This window comes from Xyrauchen texanus, chromosome 36, assembly GCF_025860055.1.
Source record: "Xyrauchen texanus isolate HMW12.3.18 chromosome 36, RBS_HiC_50CHRs, whole genome shotgun sequence".
Lineage (NCBI taxonomy): Eukaryota > Metazoa > Chordata > Actinopteri > Cypriniformes > Catostomidae > Xyrauchen > Xyrauchen texanus.
In genome coordinates, this window is record NC_068311.1 from 26735990 (window position 1) to 26760249 (window position 24260).

A 24260-nucleotide genomic window follows, 5' to 3' on the forward strand; every position below is an offset into this window, starting at 1 on the left:
CTCTAGCACACAGACTAACATCTGAGTGCAGTTACATGAGTGGCACTCATGTATTGAGGCAATCATGCCAGTGGAACATGGGTGAACGAAACGGTACAAAATGTATCGTGGGCAACAGAAGTTGCTACTGAAATGCTCTGCCTCATTAGCACCCAAGAGCACTTGGCAGTGTCATAATGGCTGCTTTCTCCCCTTAGAAAGCATCATGATTACACTACAGTACCTGATGATATATGTGTCCCTCCCCTTGAAACAAACACTAATCTTTTTCACTTCTTTTAAAGAGCTGTAAGTGAAGCGTTACTTCCCTGAATGTGACATAAGTAATGGTAAATTACAGGAGAGAAAATGTGGACAATTGTGAAGAACAACTGAATTGTTTTCATTGCAACAGGTTGTTTTTTTATAGATTAGATTACATTTACAGATAGATGAAATCTTCTTTAATGATTCAATCTGTTTTTTACAGTAAGTTACAGGGAGTAGTCTGTGAATTAAAAAGGTCAAACAAGTAAAGCTTTTACCCACAATAACAACGCTTAGTACGCTGAGTACGGCTCTTACACAGAACGTTCAAGTGATTCAAGGGTCCCTCAGAGAAAGTACATTTTGTAAACATCCTCTTGATGCTTGCAAGGACACAGTGACATATCCCTCATCTCAATTTAAAAAAACAATAATGCAATTTATTTATTTATTTTTGCAAGCTTTTTTATATAAAAATGGACAAAATGGAGTTGAGTACACAAATCTGCACACATCAATGACTAAATAATTGCGACACTTTTACCTCCAGCACAAAAACTAGCATCTTATCCACCAACTAACAACAATCCAGTTTAACCAAGTGCTAAACGGGCTGAAATAGTGTAAATTAAGTCATTGTCATTCTTTTCAGTGCAAACACACCTCCTTTATATGCAAAGTTGGCTCATTGTAGAATGCATCTTGTTCACAAAACTCAGTGCTATTTGCCTGCAACAATATTTTGCTGTTTCCACCCACAGAAAGCATGTCGTAAATGGAATGTCATTAAAAATAAATGTTTGTATACATTTTCTAGTTATGATGGCAGCATTAATTGTGATAAAAGTTATGAAGAAGAGAGACCATATATCCAGATGCACAGTGTAGTCAAGCACATTTTTTTAAATTTTAAAGAGTCAATTGAGGTGCCTTGTGGATTGTGATGCTGTTATGGTTGTCAACTGTCCGACATTAATGTAATGTTCCGTATTTTGGCTGAAATAAAGACACCTATTCTCCAGTATTGTGGACTGTCCTTTTCTGCATATCGCTGCCCCCTTCTGCATGTTGTCGCACAGTTTTGTGGCCCGTTCTGCAGAATTTCAGCTTTTTTTGGCTAATTTCAGCGTTGTTCCGGTTCTCCCGATGGCCAGCCTGCCCTGATCAGCCCTAAAGTGCGTCGACCCACCAGGAAAATGCCGGTATGCCAGATTACTAATCCATCTGTGCTCAAATGTCCTGTATTTGTGTGGGAAAAAGTCGCCAACCCTAATTGCTGTACAGTCCCGGTAAACACAGTAGATTGCAATAGTCTGCTGCATCCTCTATAACTGAGCACTCAGAACCAGCCTGAAAGATTAGGACTTGTGCTGTGCAAATTGCGCTCAGCGCCAAATTTTGGGGTCTGTTTGTGAATCAGGTGCTAAAACAATGCAGAAAGCATATGCCAATAAATCACCCTCTTGGTAGGCACAATTCAATCTTAGTGAATTCCCCCACAATTTCTAAAACCTGTGGTTGGCCTTAAGACAAACTGATAACTTTGGTCTTACATTTTGCATCAACAAGTGGGCTTCCTGTTTCCTGTCTTGGCCTGCTTTTCCAACAATACCAACGCATGTCCTCCCTCACTCCATTACTGGCCAACACATAGACCACTGGGTCTACCACACTATTAAGGCTGGACAGGGCTAGGGAGCATGTAAATGGTAAATTTATTGCTTGTTCAAATGAGCAGCTATTTTGATCCCCTAGAGAGAAGAAGACGATGGATCGTAGCAGCAGGAGAATATGGTATGGGGCAAAGCAAATAGAGAAAATCCCAATAACTCCAATAGACAGAAGCCTAACTTTGCGCTTAACCTGTTCGTCCACTCCTCTGCTTTGCTGCACCTTGTTTGGGATCAAATAGTAGCAGACTGTGATGACCACAAGTGGCAAAAGGAAACCAAAGGCTACCCGTATCAGGTTAAAAAGGGCGATGGGGAAGGTCATGGGAAAGGTCTCGTAGCACCTCTCATTGTTCAGTGGATCTGGCACCTTTTCCTTGACTAGAACCAGACAGTGCAAGAGCATCACAAAAACATAGACCAACCCGCAGATAATCCAGGCATACCGCTGACGGCGGAAGGCTTGGACTCGCAGTGGGAAGGTGATGGCCAGGCAGCGATCAATGGAGATCCAGCAGAGGAGATAGATGCTGATGTAAAGGTTTGAATAGTAAAAGAAGCCAGCGAGGCTACATAGTTCCTGCTTGAGTGTCCATTTGTGGTTGTTGCTAAAATAATGGATCCACAGAGGCATGGTGAGAATGTATAGGAGATCAGAGATGGACAGGCCAAGTAGGTAGATCCCTACACAATTTTTTTTGCGGATTTGCTGGATAATAGGACCAATGGTGACCAGGTTGAACAGCAGGCCCAGGATGAATGCAATAATGTATATGGACATCAGCAGTTGATTTGAAGTTTGGGTCGTAGTTACACATGATGCATTGTTTGCCATGAGTGTTGTGTTTATCATAATCTGTGTGCACAAAGAAAGTTCAAATTCAGTCATGATTCTATATGCAATATAATAATTATTATTATTATTGTTGTTGATATTGGTTAAATTATAAGAAACAGTAATTGCAAGAAATTACAAGAAATGGTGTGTATTGTGATTGGGCTGACACTGTCTGAGCCTACAAAGAAAAATGAATCAAATGAGACACATCAAACTTAATAATGAGCGTCATGCTCATTCTTAGACCTGAAAAAAACAGCAAAATGTCATGTAAACTTAAACAGCATTCCTTTATTGGTTTAGGCCAAACATTTACCTGCACATGTACATATTTGGCCATTACCCTGATTTCACGATATCTCACCTGTAAATTTGCATTCTTACTGGCTTATCCATTGTGTGCAAGTGTTGTGTGCATGTCTGATTACGTTTTTATGTCAAAATCAGTGACTAATCCAGTTATTTCAAATCTCATGAAAACACAGGTTTTTTTTTTACATGCTGACTTTTTTGATAGCATATAAATATGCTCATTGATTGTTTCATTGTTATTTTATATGCATTGTTTGATTCATGAGTGTTTAAGTAGATATTCAAATTAATGTATATCAGAGTTTGGCAAAATCAGGATTTATGATTTAGATCCTTTTCAATCCACACATTTTTATATGAATTAAATTGAACTTGCTCTATTTAATGTCGAATTTGAATTTAAATTGGAATGACATAATGAGGAATTTATTGAGTTGAATTCCATTTATTCCAAGTTTTGCAACAAAACATTACTCATACTTTTTTATTCAAAATAAACATTAAATCTGTCTAATTATAGTTATTTATCATACATATACTTATTTCTCTAAACTAAGTTCAGTCAGGACCATTTCCGTCAAATGAATACTTAACTTAAATACTTGAATGAATACTATATTCACTTATAGACACTTAAAAGAATATTATATGGTATATGGTTCTGTTCTGGGCAAACTCTCTGCCCATCCATGCATGGACAGAGCAGAGAGTGCAGCAAATATTAGAATGTTGTTAAATTTCTTTTACATTTTGACAGAGCAACGTAGTACAATACTTCATTGCATAATAGATTAAATGGAAACTTAAAGAACTTCAAATACTGTGTATCAGATTGTGAAATTAACAACAAGGCTCCATAACACATTGAAGTTAGGAATTTCAAACTGGAGAACAACTGTAGTGTGCAGAACACAAGGCAGTAGAGAAAACTAAAAGCAAAGCTGCCATACAAGAGGTGGAGAGGGGGAGGGTGGTAAGTGGAGCTTGCAACATACAGTGGAAAGGCAGCTAAGGCAATGAAAAAATGGAGGACTTAAATAGGACCGCTCTAATAAGCATCTGAATTGTATTGGTAGATGTCATGATCAGCTGAGCGTCAGCTGCTGCAAGCTTGACTCATGTGACCTGCCTGAATTGACGCTATGCTTGATTTCAGTATTGTCAAAAAAATGTATGTGATGAGGAGGAGGGCATGGCCGGGTGCTGAATCAGCTGATCAGTGGGAGGCGAGATGAAGGGGAGCCGGAGAAGCCAGTTCTTTCTCTCTCCTCTCTCTTTGTCTCCGCTTACCCTTAACCTCTCCCCACTCCTTCCCTTGTCTCTCCCCCAGGTTCACAGGAGGCAGGGTGGACCACTGGCTGACAGTACGGTTGGAAGGGCAGCATCTCTCCTCCAATGGTGGGGGAGAGTAAGTCAGTCCGGTGGCATCCCGGCCTGAATCGGGCGGAGGAGGAGTGTGATGAAGATGAGGGCATGGCCGGGCTGTTATGGTGCATGGCCAGCGCTGAATTACCCCATCAGCGGGAGCGCGAGATAAAGGGGAGCCAGAGATGCCAGTTTGAGTGAGAGAGAGAGAGACGTATGCGTGTCTGTGTGGGCATGTTTGTTTTATGTTATTTTGGGTTGGGTTTGACATTAAACTTTATGTTGACTGTAGAGCCGGTTCTTGCATCCTCCTTGCCCGTCCTTATACTGTTACACGACAGGGGGTCGCTTTACTTTTCTGCATATCACAGCCCTTTCTGCATATCGCATTGCCATTTTGAGGCCCTCTTCAGACATTCGCTGGCCATTCGGCATAATGCGGTGGCCCGTTATGTTTATTGCCACCCATTCCAGGAAAAGTCCCAGTCCGCCCCTGACGATAGCATCCATCACTTTATCTGTGGTTAATAAGGTATAATCCCCTAAAAGAGAGAGTATTGTGAATTTACTACAACATACTGTGGAGGTAAATAAAACTGCAGAAAATTATCTGTTAGCATTCCCATTCATCTCAATAGCAGTTGCCCGGCTGGCGCATGCTGTATCTACATTGCTGCCTATTTAGGCAGAAAACATTGAGTCTAACAGTTGAGAAACAGCCTTATATATTGTACCATTATTGAGGATTAGTCCTGACTTCTTACATGAACAAAAAAATACATGAATTCTGGTGTTTTAAAATTCTGAATCTGAAAACGATATGTATTTAGATGGTGCTCCAAATATGTGCTTGAATCTGGAAAATCTCTGTGGTCCCATCACAAAGAGACTCTAAGTCTATTTCACGATCTTTCACTTTCTCTGTTCCACTGTGGTGGAATGAGCTTCCAACATCCACACAATCTACTGATACCATCTCAACAATCAAGAACCAGCTGAAAACATATCTGTCCCACGAGCACTTAACCAATACACACTAATTGCACTTACTATTGAACTTAACTTGCACTTACTGTACAAAAAAAAAAACTCTCTTTCTGTCTCATTCTTCTGCGCGAGCACCTGTACTCTTTGAGAGCTTGGCAGTTCAACACTGTAGAAGTTGTTGAACTATGTACGACACATTGCTTGCTATGGTACTCATTTGTAAGTCTCTATGGATAAAAGTGTTCTGCTAAATGACTAAATGTAAAATATTCCCTAGTTCTGTCCTTAAACACTATCTGGAATAGAGGAAGGAAATACATTTACCCTGTTTCCAGCATTACTTTCTATGCTATTCATTATCTGCTACATTGAGGATTTAAACATAAAATGTCATACTTGGTCTTAAACTTAATTTCATGGTTGAGTTGAGCAAACAACCACTTTTGTCTGCACTAAACTTCTTTGATCTTTGAGATCATCAATATTTGTTGCCACAGCCTTTTCGTTTGTCCACATGGCTCACGTATGGCATTTAAAGTAATCATCTTCATTCACACAAGAGTGACTAGCCCTAAAATGTTTATTCTCTCTAAAGAATGTTTTTTTTTTTACAAAATATAAATATGGACATTAAGGATCTTGCTTCTCAGATCTTCTTCTGCAATGGCTAGACTCCCTCCTCACCAGACAAAACCTGCATCCTCTGTATATTCCCTTGAGTGCATTCTAAATACCATTGCTCGACTTGTTTTTAACCTCTGGAAATTGTCTCATGTCACCTTTACTCAAGCCTTTTCACTTGATGCAAGTCCCTGCTAGAACTCAATTGAATCATTCCTGCCCTGCATAGAGTATAGTGGCCACTGTCTCCACATGAAGGATTTACAGATTGTTCAGCTCTTTTTGCTATGGGCATGAACGATACCTCCAATAATGCAGCACTATGAAGAGAGATGTGCTTTTACCTTTCTAACCAATCAGACTTACAAATTTGTTCTGGCGGACAAGAAAATGGGCAAAGAAATTCCCATTTCAGACCTGCATAAAAGGAGGGACCCAAGCCCTATCTAGGGACCCATATATAATTATGACACAGTGCTAAACCCTAAGTAACCAGTAAGCTACCACCCAGAACCAACTTGATCTCATAGCGAATTCAGCAACAGTAGGCCACATGTTCTGCTGAAATAGGTCTGTGCAAACCAATATTCGCATCACTGCCCCCTGAAGCTGTATGTTGCAAAAAACACTCTCATTACAGAAAAGTAAACAGGGGGACTTGGCCTTGGACCTTTTCAGATCATTGCATTTCTTTACCCAAGGCTGCATTTTAAATTTAAATGGGTAACACTTTACAAAAAGAATGTGTTAGCTCGATTTTCCAGGTTAAAAGTCCACAGAGCTTATACAATACAAATATCAGTTTTATATGAAGAGCAAAGTATCCCTACGCCAATGGTGTTTAAGAATCTAAAAATAAGGATATTCAAATTTCAGACTTACCCTTCTACAGTCAGACAATCAAAAAACACTCCTGTTTTAAAATGCCAACAATAGCCGCAGCTCTGACCGCCTGGTGGAAATGTAATCAAATCACAAGCATCCCTCTTGCACCATCTAAATATACCCCCATTTGCAATAACCCAGATTGAATGACTGAAAGTGTTAGTTCACCCAAAAATGATCCCATAATTTACTCACCCTCAAGCAATCCTAGGTGTATATGACTTTCTTCTTTCAGCCAATTACAATCAGAGTTATATTAAAAAGTATCCTGGCTCTTCCATTTAATGAATAAGCCAAAAGATGTCTCAAGCAAAGGTCCAACTAGGCCCAAGCTGACTCCATTATGTCTGCTCCCCCACTGATCATTATCAAGCCTTTACACTGTCTTTACTAGGTCCAGCAACTAGTGGACCTCAGTGAAATTCCAAGCAGGGGAGGTTAGCTGCATGCCAGAGCACTCCTTTCCCCCATAGGAAATGGACATAAAGCCCAGAACACAGACTTTTCTTCATCCATTTATAGACAAAATATAAATTCACATGTATATCCCCAGGACATTGTGTATATGATCATTACTGTCTTGTAAAGTACAGTTTTGTTTTTACTGTATACTGTTTTATGCATGACTTATGACAGGACTACCAGGTAATGTTAAATTATTTAGTATCATATTTCCTACCAAATAAATCCTTGTGTGACATCCTGCACAATGGTATATATATATAATTCTGACAGCTTGCATTGTATGCTTGCTATATTAATCAGAGCATAAAGGGGCTTAAACTAACCCCAATCATGCAAATGAGTCAGCTTCCAAACATAGGAACATTTCCAGCTTGGAAAGTGCACCTTTCTCATTGGTCAAGCCAGACTCGAGAGGAGGGACCTCCAACAGAAGTTAAAAGACATGTCCCGCCTCTTACTCTCTCTCTTTCCCCTGACTCTCTTTTGCTGTTCATGTGGGACTGGTACTGGGAACAGGACCAATTTATGTACGCTACCGTCGCGGTGATGTCTGAACGGATCAAGACGTCCTTGCCCCAAATCAGCGGGAGAAACCTCCGCAGGGCAAGGAATACAGACAAGAACTCTAGGCAGTTGATGTGCCAACGCAGACATTGCCCTGTCCAGTGTCCTTCAGGTCTAACGCCGTGAACCAATCTTGATGCCGAATGCAGGTTAGAATCTGTTTCTGAGTGAGCATTTTGAACTGGAGTTTGTGTAAAGCCCGGTTAAGAACTCGCAAGTCCAAGATTGGCCACAGCCCCACTGCCTTTTTTGGGTACAATGAAGTAAGGGCTGTAGAAACAATTCTTCATCTCGGCTGGAGGGACAGGCTCTATCACGTCTTTGAGTAGCAGAGTTGGAATCTCTGTCCGTAAGGTGCTAGCTTTTTCGTTGCGTATCGAAGTGGATCAAATACCGCTGAAACGCTGACTGGTTGGATAGTGAAAGCCATGCATCTAAGCTCCGTGCAAGTTGCACTAGAGGAACGATCGTTTTTGACGTACCGGGTGGGGCTTTGCAGCGGGGGGGGCAGTAACGCGTCGGGAGGCTAGAGCGTGTCCTGAGGCTTGGGTGCTGAGAAAAGGCTCAAAGTACTTGCCTTGCTCTACTCACCCAGCAGTGGGTGGGTTAGGAGGTCCTGTAGAGATGTCTTCGGAACTCGTCAGCGCCAACCTGCCGGGGATGGGCAGTCGCCGGTCCGGAGTCGACTGTTGCGGCCAACAAATGTTGCGGCCTCACCTCGTTGCCTTTTTATTACCATATTAATTCGGTACGTTAGCAAAACATGTTGAGCACACCCTGCACAGAATAAATAGTTCAAAGCGAGTGGACAGCAATGGAGGTTTGCCTTGTGTAATATGGAACAGAGATCAGAAAAAACAAGCAATGACAGGACTATAACACAGAGACATAGCCAGAAGGAAATACATTAGTGTAAAGTGTGAAAAAAAGGCAGCACAACATGAGGTGACCAGAGCTTATTTACCTTGCCTGGCTCATCTCCCGTTGTTTGTTTCCTCTGTGTTTTGTCCTTGGAAACCGGGACTGTAGGATTTTGGTCCTAGGGCACTGTGAGAATGGCACGCACTGGCTAGACGACCCAGGGAGTGAGTTATCGCTCTTTTATTGACAGTGTGGGTACCGGAGCATGAAGGGGGTGCGGCAAAAGAAAATAAGGGTTTTCCTCCCGGCCCTCCCCCGGGGGACGGAGTGGTCTTGATACCAGCTCCAGAGCGAACATCTGACTGCCCAGGTCGTCTGTCTCAGGAGTGCTTAGGAGCTTTCCTGGGTTCTAGAGGGGGTCCTGGTAACGGGGTGGTGTACGCCGCCTGCGGGGCGCTCAACGCTGGGGCTGAGAGCTTGGCTTGGGTTAAGGCAGAGCTGCCTGTTGCTTGGACGCAGGGGGACGCTCTCAGTGGGCAGATGGGTCGCAGGCTGCTCCGAGGCAGCGCCGCGGCATGATGTGCAAAATCACTTCCATCTGCCTCTTTACCGCCAAAAACTGCTGGGCGAAGAGGCCAAGCTGGGAGACGGGGGCATTGAGAAAGCAGGCCTTATCAACATCGCACATCTCGACCATGTTCAGACAGAGGTGCCGTTCCTGGACCACGAGGGTGGCCATCGCCCGCCCGAGAGCCCGCGCTGTGACCTTCATGGCTCTGAGAGCGAGGTCGGTTGCAGATCGCAGTTCCTTCAACATGTCGGGGTCGGGACAACCCAGGTGCAGTTCTTTGAGTGCCTTGGCTTGGTGGACCTGCAGGAGAGCCATGACATGCAGGGCGGAGGCGGCCTGACCAGTGGCGCTGTAGGCTTTCGAGGTCAGTGACGACATCATCCTACAGGCCTTGGAGGGGAATACTGGGCGATCCCACCAGGTGGCGGCATTCTCGGGGCACAGGTGGATCTCAACCGCTCTGTCCTCCTGGGGGACCACCGTGTACCTGTGGGCCACCCCACCGTGTACCCGTGAGCCACCCCACTGTCAAGGGTAGTGAAAGCGGGTGAGCGATGAGGTCGGTTCCGGGCAGTGAAAATTGCCTTCCATGAACTCTTCAGCTCGTCATGCACTTCCGGGAAAAAAGGTACCGAAGGGGGCATGACTGGGAGCGGCGCCCTGACCCGAGGTACCAATCGTCAAGCCGTGAAGTCTGTGGGGAGGACGGAGGGTTCCAGTCCAACCCAACACTCACGGCAGCACTGGAAAGCATGTCGGCCATCTGCGCATCAGCCTCAGACTGGGCGGGCTGACCCGAAGGTGGCAGGCCAGTCAAGTCTTCTGTGTCAGAATCCTGAACACTCTCCAATGCAGTGGCGACATCATCATCCAACTCAGGGGGCTCGAGGGAGAATGCAGGCTGGTCGTGAAGCGAGCCACACTCACCTCAAGCCCGGACGGAAGCGCGTCGAGTGAGTGACAGAAGGGGAACAAACAATCACTGGAATAAAGGAGACAATGTTAGACTGAGAACCCTAAACCAAAACCTAAATCTAACCGATACTGTCCTAAAAGCAAATGAGAGTTAAACAAATCAGAGATCCTTACCCTCAACCAACAACTAAACCTAAACAATTGTCTCCTAAAAGCAAATGAAAGGTAAACAAAACAGACATCCTTACCATCAACCAACACCTATACTTAACCGATAATGTCCTAAAAGCAAATTAGATGGGGGAAAGACATCATTACTCCAAATCAACACCGAAACCTAACCAATAGTGTCTTAAAAGCAAATGAGAATTAAAAAAAGACATCCTTACACTCAACAGACACCTAAACCTAACCAATAGTGTCCTAAAAGCAAATTAGAGTAAAACAAAACAGATATCCTTACCCTTTACCAACACCTAAACCTAACTGATAGTGTCCTAAAAGCAAATGAGAGTTAAACAAAACAGTTATCCTTACCCCCAAACAACATCTAAACCTAACCAATAGTGTCCTAAAAGCAAATGAGAGGTAAACAAAAAAAGTCATCCTTACCCACAAACAATACCTAAACCTAACTAATAGTGTCCTAAAACAAATGAGAGGTAAACAAAACAGACATCCTTACCCTCAAACAACACCTAAACCTAACACATAGTGTCCTATAGTCAAATGAGAGTTAAACAAAACAGACATCCTTACCCTCAAATAACACTTAAACATAACTAATAGTGTCCTAAAACAAATGAGAGGTAAACAAAACAGTCATCCTTACCCTCAAACACCTAAACCTAACCGATAGTGTCCTATAGTCAAATGAGAGTTAAACAAAACAGACATACTTAACTTTTGCCAATACCTAAACCTAAGCGATAGTGCCCTAAAAGCAAATGAAACATGAAAAACACATTTTATGAAGCAACAGCGTCATTTTGTGTCACTTCTCTGACACTTTCAGCTCACGTGTGAGCTTGTGTGTTTGGCTGGGCTTAAGCCTCAGTCTTCTGCATCTGAAGTCCAGTGCTCTATCAGGTGAGCTACCGCAGAAGGTAATGACGTTGATAATAAGTGTATACTGCAAATGTAGGTGGGTCAGTAATACAAGCATAAAATGTATAGTTTCTCAAATTATGCATTAGAGTAAAAGTCACAACATAGCAATGTGTGAGTTATAGACTGAAAAATAAGCTTTTTCCTAATTAGCTGTTGTACTTGCGATTTGTGTGAAAGTGAATAAAACGTACTGTTGTTGTAGCGCCTCTAGGGTTAATCTGACCAGGAAACTGTGGCAAAATGTATAATGTGGCATGTAAAACTCAGTTTGCAAAACAAGTAATTATAGTAACATCATTCTATAAGACTAGTGTACAAATAGTATTATCAGCTATAGCAATTGGTCAGCAAGAAGCACTGTGCAAACTTCAATTCAATTTCAGCCTAACTGAGCACAGTTTTGAGCAAGGTGAGCAATTCACTCTACTAAATGCTTAACAATAAAGAAAATAAATTGTTGTTGTAGGACTAGACTGAGCCACCATCAAATACTTAACAGTCCCTCATACAATGATTAGAAATATAAAACTGTATCACACAAAGCCCCCTTCCTCAGCTTGTTTGCTGTGAATGATGATATAGTGCAAAAGAAATCAGTATTTGCACATCCTGAAGGTTATTTGGATAAGCAGTGATAAAGATGTGATTAATTTGCTTTGAAATCTATGCAAAAGATACTGTCATATCACAATGTGCTGGGTTATTTGCAACAAACAATGTGTATTATTTTTATATTCTATTTATATCACCAGCCAAATGGGCACATTACTGTGCCCTTTCAAGATTTGAGCACACTGTGGTTGAGGTTTAGATGTGTCACTGAACAGAAACTCTGCTCACATACACTGAAAATGATTTTTATCTTTATTATAAAAGTTTTGTTCCCCGTCTGTCACTCACTTTGACGTTGGGTCTCTCTTGAGCACCGAATATGCCTCTGATCTATGAAAAAAGGCCAATGAGAAGTTGGCAGATAGTATTTGCATACCCCGCCCCCAGACATACGGGTATAAAGGCGAGGAAATACGTCGAGTTCATTCAGAAATTTTCTTCGGAGCCGATGGTAGTACATGCAGTCTGATGCAAGTCACACCTGTTCCTGTTATTCCTCTGACGTTCTGCATGCTGTTGGATCGACGGCGCATTACAGTGGCTATTCTCCTTCCTTGCACGGCAGTGCGGTTTGCCCCTGGGCGTTTTGACAGCGCAGAAAAACCCTAAAAGAGTTGTTTAAAAGAGTGATTTTCTTGTAAAAGTGTATATTTCACTAAAAGAGCTATACACAGCGGCACTGAACTTGGTCGAGATGCGTGAGACCAACAAGACTCGCTTTCTCAACGCCCCTGTCTCCCAGGTCGGCCTCTTTGGCGACACCGTCGAGGCCAGGCACAACTGTCCCTTTAAAACTCTTCCAGAGGCTCCTGGGGCATATGGCATCCTCTGCGGCAGTCACGCCACTGGGGTCGATGCATATGAGACCTCTTCAGCACTGGCTTCAGACTCGAGTCTCGAGACGAGCATGGCACCGCGGCATGCACCGTGTGATGATCACCCCCGCCTGCCACCAGACATTCAAACCCTGGACAGACCTCTGCTTTCTACGGGCAGGAGTACCCTTGCAACAGGTGTCCCGACGCATCCTAGTCACGACCGACTCAGGTCGCTGCGTGTCACTCACATCCCCGGCAACCTCAATTTTACAAAGGATTGCAGTTCTTGAAACAAAGTTACTTACGGGACCACCAAACCAGATGGAACACACAACAGAGCTTCGTCATGGACGCCCTCAGCATACAGCCGGTGAGTCCCATGAATCTAGTGCTCCTCGACAGGCCATACTGAGTGTAGAGAAACAAGCCGATCGACTTACAAATCGATGGCACAAACAGGGAGCGAGTCCAAAAGGCACTCGAGACATCAGATTGTCACGAGCATCACATATTGCCACAGTAGCATCCTCTACCCCAGATACGGCTCTGACAAGGATTGCAAACACTGGTTTCCTACCACCGCCTATAAATCTTGAGAACAGATTTGAAGTATTAATGAATGAGGAATCCCCAAACGTGATGAATGTGATCGAACACAGACTGAATCAGCCAGTAGCTAACACTGATGCCAACTGGCACTCAAGGTTAAGCAGACAGTGGCATTCAGCTCAGAGCGCACTCTGAGACTCTGAGAGTGGGTGACTCCATAATCAGAAACATTAGCAGCAGGGATACAACTACATGCTGCCTTCCACAAGCAACAACTTCGAATGTAAACAGGGAACTTCAGAACATTCTGATGAAACATAAGACTGCAAATCGACTCATCATTCATGTGCGGAAGAATGATATTCATAAAGAGCAGTCAGAACTCCTTAAGAAGGATTTCAATGAACTTTTTGAAACACTTAAAAGACTAAAAGTTCAAACATTCATCAGTGGACCACTTCCAGCAAGAGGAACAAACAGGTTTTCATGGTTGCTTGGGCTTAATACATGGCTGCAAAAAATTGCAATATAAAAGGAGTGAACTTCATTGACAACTTCAATCTTTTCTGGAGTCAGAGGCAACTGTTTCGACAGGATGGCCATCACCCAAACAAACTTGGTTCAAGAGTGCTAAAGGACAATATCTACTTCTCCCTCAATCATCCTTCTGCAGTGTGTGCCAATCCACTCAATCTGAATGGCACACACACACCTGGACACAGTATGAATGACCACAGGACTTCACTTCAGCACCTCACAAATCACACAAGGACAATGATAACACCACTCAGCCACAACAATTTCTGCTCACGGACACAATCTCAGCTGAGCCCTGCCCACAAAGCTCACCACAGACAGACTGTGACATATTAGAACTGCTCCAAGATTCAGCACCCAAGGACGACTTTCTGGAAAACACCCAGGGAAACCAGGACAGCATATTACAGCCTCCGATAACACCAGAGCAACAGCCCCTCTCACCAGACACGTTATCCCTCTCACCAGCATCTCCACATCTGTGCTTCTCAGAGAAAATGGAAGAACTGGTGTATGCTGGAACCAAACGATCCCACTATTTTGCTGCAAGCCCCCAGATATCAAGCAAAAAACGGCAGGCCCCTCAACCACCTGCGGGCCCAGCTCGCCCTCCCCCTCCTTCTGTGAGAGCTCTTCGAACTCTGCCACAACGCCAGGGCTCACACCCTCCTCCATCTGCTCGAGCTCTCAGTGATATGTGTCGGGTCCCCGCTATGATAACAGTAACTTTCTCAAATGTTTACAAAACAAGCGTGAACCCAGTGTGCCTGTATCTTTCTCTATTGCTGTTCGATTACATGATAGAAAGTCTAAGGCCTTCAAAAGCCATACAGCAAACCCATCTAATCTGGTGCCTATTACATACCAAACTAAGATTGCTGTGGGGACAAAAACTGTTAAGTTAGCACTTTTAAACATCCGCTCACTTAAAAATAAATCACTTCTAGTCAACGACTTAATAAGCACATACAACCTGGATTTTATGTTTCTAAATTAAACTTGGCTAGAAGACAGCTGTAGTGCAACAGTCCTTAATGAATCATCCCCTCCTAACTTTACTTTTTTGAGTGTCTGCAGAGAAGGTAGGAGAGGTGGGGGTTTAGCTGCTCTTTTTAAAGATGTCTATCAATGTAACAAATATCATTTGGGAATTACCCGTCTTTCGAATATCTGGGTAGTGTGTTAAAAGGTGCTCCACGCATTTTACTTATCATTATTTACAGGCCTCCAAAATACTCTCCAGCCTTTGCTGAGGACTTTACAGAACTGTTATCAACAATTACCTCAGAGTTTGACTGTCTTGCCATTGCTGGAGATTTTAACATTCACATAGATAATGCAGAAACCAATATGACAAAAGAAATCAAAACTGTTTTAAAAACATTTGATCTGACTCAGCATGTACATGGACCCACACACAATCATGGACACACTCTAGATTTACTTATCAGTAAGGGTCTAAACATTTCATCGATTGTTATTAAGGATGTAGCACTGTCTGATCATTTCTGTATTTTCTTTGATATACTGATCTCTCCTGCCATTGAAGCTAGATCTGTGTCTGTCAAGAAGAGATGCTTAAATGAGAACACTAGTGTACTAATTATGAAGGCTATATCTTTAACACCAAGTATATCTGCTGACTCTGTTGATTTTCTCCTTGATTCTTTTAACTCAAAAGTTAAAAGTGTAATTAATGATATTGCTCCTGTGAAAGTCAGGAAGAAGAGTGGCAGATAAAAAGCACCTTGGAGAAACTCAACAGCTGTGCAAAATATGAAAAGACAATGCAGAAAAGCAGAGCGCATGTGGCGGAAGACAAAACTTGAAGTCCATTATAACATCTGCAAAGACAGCATCCATGCTTTTAATATGGAACTAGGCAAAGCTAGACAGACTTTCTTCTCGAATATTATAAACAGCAACTCAAACAACACATGCACTCTTTTTGCGACTGTAGAGAGACTGACAAACCCCCCAAGCCAGATTCCCAGTGAAATGCTCTCAGACAGCAAGTGCAGTGAGTTTGCTTCTTTCTTCTCTGAAAAAGTCAATAATATCAGAAAAGAGATCAGCACATCCTTGAGTTGTGCTGGGGTCAGACAAATCAAACCACAACCTGAGAAAGTAGTTACTATGTCTGATTTCAAAGAAATTGATGGCAACATTTTGGAAGAAAGCGTACAGCACCTAAAAAACATCAACCTGCGCCCTTGATGCACTTCCCACATCTTTTTCAAAAGTTTGTTCAACTGTTTAGAAGCAGATCTCCTAGAAGTGATAAACTCCTCACTTCTCTCTGGGAGTTTTCCAAACTCCCTGAAAACTGCAGTTGTCAAGCCCCTCTTGAAAAAGAGCAATCTGGATAAGACCATATTAAGCAACTATAGACCGATCTCAAATCTTCCTTTCATAGGCAAGATCATTGAAAAAGTTGTCTTCAATCAGCTGAACAAATTCTTGAACTCGAATGGATACTTTAACAATTTTCAATCTGGTTTCCGATCACTTCACAGCACAGAGACAGCGCTCATAAAGATAATAAACAATATTCACTTAAATACCGATACAGGCAAATTATCAGTACTGGTACTACTCAACCTCAGTGCTGCATTTGACACTGTCGATCACAACATACTTCTTGACAGGCTGGAAAACTGGGTGGGACTTTCTGGGATGGTCCTAAAAGGGTTCAGGTCATACTTAGAAGGGAGAGGTTATTATGTGAGTATAGGAGACCATAGGTCTGAGTGGACGTCCATGACATGCGGAGTCCCTCAAGGCTCAATTCTTGCACCACTCCTGTTCAACCTTTTTGCTTACCACAGCTATGCAGATGACATACAGATCTACTTATCCCTATCACCTAACGATTACAGCCCCATTGAATCCCTGTGCCAATGCATTGATGAAGTAAACAGTTGGATGTGCCAAAACTTTCTTCAGTTAAACAAAGACAAAACTGAAGTCATTACGTTTGGAAACAAAGATGAAGTTCTCAAGGTGAATGCATACCTTGACGCCAGGAATCTTGGTGTGTCTATAGAGTCAGACCTAAGTTTCAGTAGTCATGTCAAAGCAATACCTAAATCAGCATACTATCATATGAAAAATATAGCAAGAATTAGATGGTTTGTTTCCAGTCAAGACCTAGAGAAACTTGTGCATGCTTTCATCACCAGCAGGGTGGATTATTGTAATGGGCTCCTCATTGGCCTTACCAAAAAGACCATAAGACAGTTGCAGCTCATACAGAACGCTGCTGCCAGGATTCTGAGCAGAACCAGAAAATATGAACATATCACACCAGTCCTCAGGTCTTTACACTGGCTCCCAGTTACATTTAGGATTGATTTTAAAGTATTATTACTGGTATATAAATCACTCAATGGGCTAGGACCTCAATATATTGCAGATATGCTCACTGAATATAAACACAACAGATCACTCAGATCATTAGGATCACATCAGCTAGAAATACCAAGGGTTCACTATAAGCAAGGAGAGTCTGCTTTTAGCTATTATGCCAGCCGCAGCTGGAACCAGCTTCCGGAAGAGATCAGATGTGCTCCTACAGTAGTCACATTCAAATCCAGACTCAAAACACATCTGTTTAGCTGTGCATTTACTGAATGAGCACTGTGCCACTGTGTGTCCGACTGTTTGTACTGTATTTTATTTTATTTTATATTCTAAACTGTTTCAATTATTCTTATTTTTTTTTATTCTTATTTTAATCTCTTCTATGTAAAGCACTTTGAATTACCATTGTGTATGAAATGTGTTATATAAATAAACTTGCCTTGCCTTGCCAATGTGATAGCGGACACGCTGTCACGACAACGCTTGCCCAGCGGAGAGTGGAGGCTTCACCCCCAGTCGATCCAGCCGATTTGGGAACGGTTCAGCAAGGCCCAGGTAGACCTGTTTGCCTCCCGTGAGACCTCCCACTGCCCGCTCTGGTATGCGCGAACAGAGGCTCCCCTCGGGGCAGACGCACTGGCACACAGCTGGCCTGCGGGGCTGCGCAAGTACGCATTTCCCCCTGTGAGCCTTCTTGCACAGGTGCTGTGCAAGGTCAGGGAGGACGAGGAACAAGTCACACTAGTGGCTCCCTATTGGCCCACCCAGGCCTAGTTCTCGGACCTCGTACTCCTCGCGACAGCCCCTCCCTGTCGAATTCCCCTGAGGAAAGACCTTCTTTCTCAGGGACAGGGCACGCTCTGGCATCCAAATCCCAGACCTTTGGAACCTCCGCATCTGGCCCCTGGACGGGACGCGGAAGATATAGCTGGTCTACCACCTACCATTGTAGACACGATCAACTAAGCCAGAGTCCCTTCTACCAAGCATCTTTACGCCCTGAAGTGGCGCTTGTTCGCAAATTGGTGTAATTCCCAGGCCAAAGACCCGCAGAGTTGCGCAGTTAGGCCAGTGCTCTTATTTCTGCAAGAGAGGCTGGAGGGGAGGCTGTCCCCTTCCACCCTAAAGGTGTATGTTGCTGCCATCGCGCCCCACCAGGTTAAATCCCTCCCGGCCAAGCCTGTTCCCCTCCTGGGATCTCTTGGTGGTCCTAGCGGGCCTGCAGAGACCCCCCTTCGAGCTGCTATAATCAGTTGGACTCAGGGCCTCCATCAAGAGGGTCGGGGACCTGCAAGCATTCTCTGCTAGCAACACTTGCCTGGAGTTCGGTCCGGCAGACACATATGTGCTCCTAATACCGTGAACGGGCTACATGCCCAAGGTTCCTACTATGCCCTTTAGAGATCAGGTAGTGAACCTACAAGCGCTGCCCCAGGAGGAGGCAGACCCAGCTCCTTCATTGCTGTGTCCGGTACGTGCTTTGCGTACCTATTTGGACCGCATGTAGAGCTTTAGATATTCTGAGCAGCTCTTTGTCTTCTTTGGTGGACAGCGGAAAGGGAATGCTGTCTCCAAACAGAGGCTTTCCCACTGGGTCGTGGATGCCATTTCATTGGCCTATCACACCCAGGCCGCCCCCTTTGTGGGTCCGAGCCCACACAACAAGGAGTGTTGCGTCCCAATCCATTGCGGGTACTTAATCTACCCTGTACTGGAATAGGTGCTCCACAGGGCAGGACTCCTACGTGGACTCCCCCTGTGTGTATTATCCGTGGTACGGTCCCCTTACGAGTGGACCCGCGTCTCCCTTAGGCAGTCCCTGCTGCCCTCCAGTTGCCGTGTTGTAGCAACCCCCCCCCTCCTAGTGAGGCTGGATCTACCACAGCGCCATTTCCACATGCCGCCTAAAAACCCATGTGATGTATTCACCACTCTTACCTCCCCTTCAAGGCAGGTGTGGTCTCCGCAAGCGTCTTTTCCCCCTGAAAGAATAGGAAACTGGGTAAGACCCCCTTACCTCAATGCCTGTAACGGCCCTGGCCGTTTATTGCTCTATAAGGAGAAACATAGAGAGAAAAGAGGCCCAGCCAGGCTCTGCCCATTCACAGGTTGGCAAGCGTCGCCTTGTTCCCCTGTTTAGGGTAACCAGAAGGACTCCAACGACTGTTTTGGGGCATTGAGGAAGGGTACGTGCTGCCTGACACAGCTGGTCACCTGAGCACGTCAAATACCTGCCCGCTCCTGTGTCAGCAGTCACGGCTCAGCGCATGGCGCAATTTAAGTTGGACCCCTAGTGTCGCTTCTTCGACACAACGTCGAAGTGAGCAACAGACAGGGAACGTCTAGGTTACATATGAAACCTCCGTTCCCTGATGGAGGGAACGAGACATTGTGTCCTCACGGCCACGTCGCTGAGCCGAGCAACTGTAGTGGCCGGACCATTTCCGGCTCCTCAGAAAAATCCTGAATGAACTCGACGTATTTCCTCACCTTTATATCCGTATGTCCGGGGGCGGGGTATGCAAATACTGTCTGCCAACTTCTCATTGGCCTTTTTTCATAGATCAGAGGCATATTCGGCGCTCAAGAGAGACCCCTAGTGTCTTCGACACAAAGACTTGTTACCTCCATCAGGGAACGGAGGTTACATACGTAACCTAGACATTTTCATCTACTACATCTACTACTAATTTCTGTATTTTAGAGTTTCAACTTAATTTTCTTCATCAGTATATAAATAAAAAGTAATAACTGCAGGGCATAATTTCAGATCACTTTGGATTTACTTAAACATTTAAAGGGATAGTTCATTGTATGGAGAAAAAAAAGAGCAACGTTAACATTGTTCAGAATTTCTCTTAATTTTAGTATATTACATCATTTTAATTTTTGGCTGAACTATCCTTTTAAGGAAGCAGGTAAATCTACTTACAATAATTGTTTTATTATTAGGTTTTACAGTTTAACATAGTGTAATTGAACTTCTAGAGATAGAACCTAGCTAAACCTGACCTGAGCTAAACAATAACTATTTTTAAATACATTTTATTTTAAACAATTTTAAGAAAATATAAAAACTTAAAAAAAAGAATACAATATTTCTAACCAACCTCTCCATGCCCCAACATTTGCAGAACATTTATTTTCTGTTTTCATACGTGAAAGTACCCACACAAACCAGATATTACAAATATGGATGCAAGCCAAGAAATTAATACATAAGTACATACGGTCCAAACCACAAGAGACCCTGTAAAAATTCAGCAAGGGAAATAACAGATCTTTTGGTAAAAAATTTAAATCACAAAGGTATGAATATATTCTGACATTTTAACGTTTGGAATCCCCATAAAAAGTGCTTTTACTGCAAAAATCTGGTTGATTTGACTTTTGCTCGAAAGGAAGTCAGATGTTAAGAACAATGAACTGTCAGGGACAGCATGCAACATCTTCAGTCTGCAGTTACCATACATTATTGATAAAAACACAATCTATTTTAATGGAGAGTTCACTTCCATTTCCTTTCTGTAAATTATGAAATGTGTTTACACTGCATTCCAGCATAGTTTACTGTTGTTTTGCTGTTACAATTACGGGAATAATGAGCACCCCTGAAAGCTGTTGAGAAAATACACAGACTGGAGGTCAGGAAAGAACCGTTGTTGGCCATAATGATCCCCTCCATCCTGAGACAATCACACTCTGTATCAACAGGAAAATTATGTAAGGGCACAACACAACTAACTGTGCCTCTTGTATCTTCACCTGGCATCATTTTCGTGTGAATTTCTTTGTAATTTCAGTCACTTGTTATATTTTCTGTTAAACCTATGCAGAGTCATATGACCCCATATTACACCATGGGTTATGTGAAAAGGAGAAGATTGTTAAATGGTCAGCACTTATATAGCACATTTTTTTAACCTTAGAGGTTACCAAAGCACTTTACACTGTTTCCCAATCACCCATTCACACACAAACTCATACACCAATGGTGGCAGAGCTGCCATGCAAGGTGCTAGCCTGCCATTGGGAGCAACTTGGGGTTCAGTGTCTTGCCCAAGGACACTTTGGCATGTGGAGTTGTGTGGGCTGGGATTTGAACCACCAACCCTGCAATTGGCAGCTGACCCACTCTACCAACTGAGCCACAGCCGCCCCTTGAGTCTGGCTATGCTGCAACTTTTTCACACCACAAATATAAATAAATAAATGAAATGTTGAGCAAAAGTTCAAATGTATTTATAAGATGTTGTGGACCGTATTTAGAGTCTGTTGTTGATGCTTTATGTTGGGGTGTCTGACAGACAACAGATTGTTTTAATAAACTGACTCTGCCAAAAAACTGTTGAATGCCGTGAACTACATGTTGCGCACCAACAATAATCTTAAATGTACACAAACTATATGTAGGTAAATACGGCTTTTTTTATTACTGTATTGTCGTCAAAACTAATTTTTAATCATTTTGAATGTACTTGGCTACAATGGCTGATATGATGAATTTAAAATTATTATTTTAAATACATTTTATGTAATTATTTAAGCAACGTTTTCTAAATGGGGGCCTGGGTTGGTTGGTTGGTTTCTTGGGCCTCAGAAATCGTAAACCCGCCCCTGCCCTTTCAATCTTATATATAGTTTTAAATTACTTTAACATGAAGTTGCTGTCTGTAAAATGAACTGCGATCTTGGCCTCTGAAGAAAGGTATGTAAGGCAAAGACAGTATACGTACAATTGCTTGATTTAGACACTCAACAGATGTTAAACATTAACACGCAAACCTCAATAACAGTGTCAAACCTCATCAAAGCTGTATGTAACTTTTTCAGTGTTAAAATACTTTCTTCTATCCCAGCTTAATATGCAGAGACAACTATTAGTAAGCCATTCATAGGTTACTTTTCGCAAAAACAGTAAACACTGTGTCTCTGTGGCACTATAAAAATTCCTGTGTTTGTTTTGAGCTGGTTTGCCGCTTAGACCCTCCCCAATAACGTTACTCAACTAATGGCGTGAGCTGGTGGTGGGACTATCTGACTGTTGGAACAACAGCAGATGTGGGGCGTATTTGGAAAGCTTTTTTAAAACAGTGTTAATTTGTGAAATTCCGTTCAGTGGTGCTAGTGTGGCAGAAATTACAAACTTCAGCTTTGAGTTCAAAGGTGAGCGCTAACCATCACCACACAACAACCATTAACTAACAGTGGCAACAAAAACAACAATAGCGGCATAAATAAAGTCAGCAAGCACTAACCGCATAATTTATTCATATTGCAATGCATGCTGGGAACTCATAAATCAATAACATTGTTCAATATGAAATTGTTCAGAGAACTCTGTTAGGCTAGTTGGGACAACAATTGGGGGAATTTGTTGGTCTAACATGTGTTTTTATGCAGTGTAGATGCAAAGTCATTCACATTTCTTAGTAGCTATGACTAAAAAACCATAAGCTGGATAAAATGTCATTTATTTATTTTTACAGTGCACTCATGGAAGTGAAGCACTGTTCTTTGCTCTCTATGCTTCACTAGCTGTCTTGAAAATCACTCATTAGCGGGACTGTGCACTCCACTCCTGCTAGAATCAGGTTTTCATTACTGTAGGTTGCAAACATTTTAAGTTATTAGGATCAAGAATCTGACAATTGTATTTGTATTATTAATGTCTGCAGCACAGAAACAAACAAAACCTCTAGAAAACACACATAGACCCTCTTTAAAAGTCTTGTGGTGTAACATGCTGTACATCATTTAAAACAATTTAGCTAACTCAACATGGAATATTTGTACTTCATATTCATTTGTAACACTAAAGGGCCATTTAATATGAACTTGTGTAATTAATTAAAATGAACTTATAGTATATATATATATATATATATATATATATATATATATATATATATATATAAATACCACTGGCGAATGCATGTACGGGCCAAATTACTGGTAATCATATTCAATACCGTTCTACCGATGAAGAAATTAATTCACTATTTCATCGTAGAAGACTTGCTTATCAGGCAAAATATTACAGTAAGAAACATGCCTTCCACCTCACAGAAACAACAACTACTATATATAAGGGGTATATAAGACACTTATATATGGGCCAAATTCCCCAAATAAGACATTATATACCCCTGGTTGTGTAAAAACACAACCAAATAACTACATTTAGATGTAATTATAAGCATAATAACTAAATTTATTAGATTTAATCTTAAAACAAGAAAAAGTTTTGCCACTGGGTTAAGTTAAATAAACATTTTGACATACAGTATATTTTCTTATGAAACTTTGCTTCTTAAGAAAATGTATCTTCTTTTAAGAAGTGTAGAATTGTTTTTATTTTTAAAAAAACAACAAAAAAAACAAGGCAAAATACTGATTAATAAAACAATTGCGGTGTTCTTCCTCTCACTTTAAAGTTCCTATATTGAAACTCAGACATCGAGAAATTCTCACCTGCATTTGAAAACAATGAATGCTAAAATCTTCTAATCCCAGCTCCAACAGGAGAAAGGGTGTCCACACAATCCCAGCAGTCTAACAATACAGCCTCAGCTCTGTTTTTGCTCTAGTCTAGCTCCAGTCCCATGTGACCTCTGAGAAAAGTACACAGCTGAGTTTTTAGATGAAAAAGATTGTCATGCACTTCAACAAAGCTTCCTGTCCGGAGATGATCAAATGTGACCCCCTGAGAGCCGGTTCGACCACTGCACTTCGCACAGAGTGGATAAAGAGCAGATGAATGATGAGAGAGCGAGGGGAGGGGAGGAGAGATGAAATGTGCATCGCACGTGTCTGCCCACAGGAAGATGACACAGATGGGTTTTCAGGTTGCAAATGATCTAGATAAGAAGGAACCACCATGTGGTAAAAGCTTTTTACAAAGACGACTGAGAATAGCTGATGAGAAACATCGTGTGATGGTGTAGACTGCCCAACTTCCTCTTTAAGCA

At 42.5% G+C, this 24260-nt stretch overlaps 1 protein-coding gene across 1 annotated transcript; it reads right to left on the reverse strand.

Annotated features, from left to right (window-relative positions):
- Positions 1-423: 423 nt before the first annotated feature.
- On the reverse strand, positions 424-24011 carry LOC127630141 (G-protein coupled receptor 4-like). Its single transcript, XM_052107596.1, has 2 exons — positions 23764-24011; positions 424-2772 (listed from the first exon to the last, which is right to left on the reverse strand). The coding sequence occupies exons 1-2, from the start codon at positions 23767-23769 to the stop codon at positions 1771-1773; spliced, it is 1008 nt and encodes a 335-aa protein (XP_051963556.1). The 5' UTR covers positions 23770-24011; the 3' UTR covers positions 424-1770.
- Positions 24012-24260: the final 249 nt, after the last annotated feature.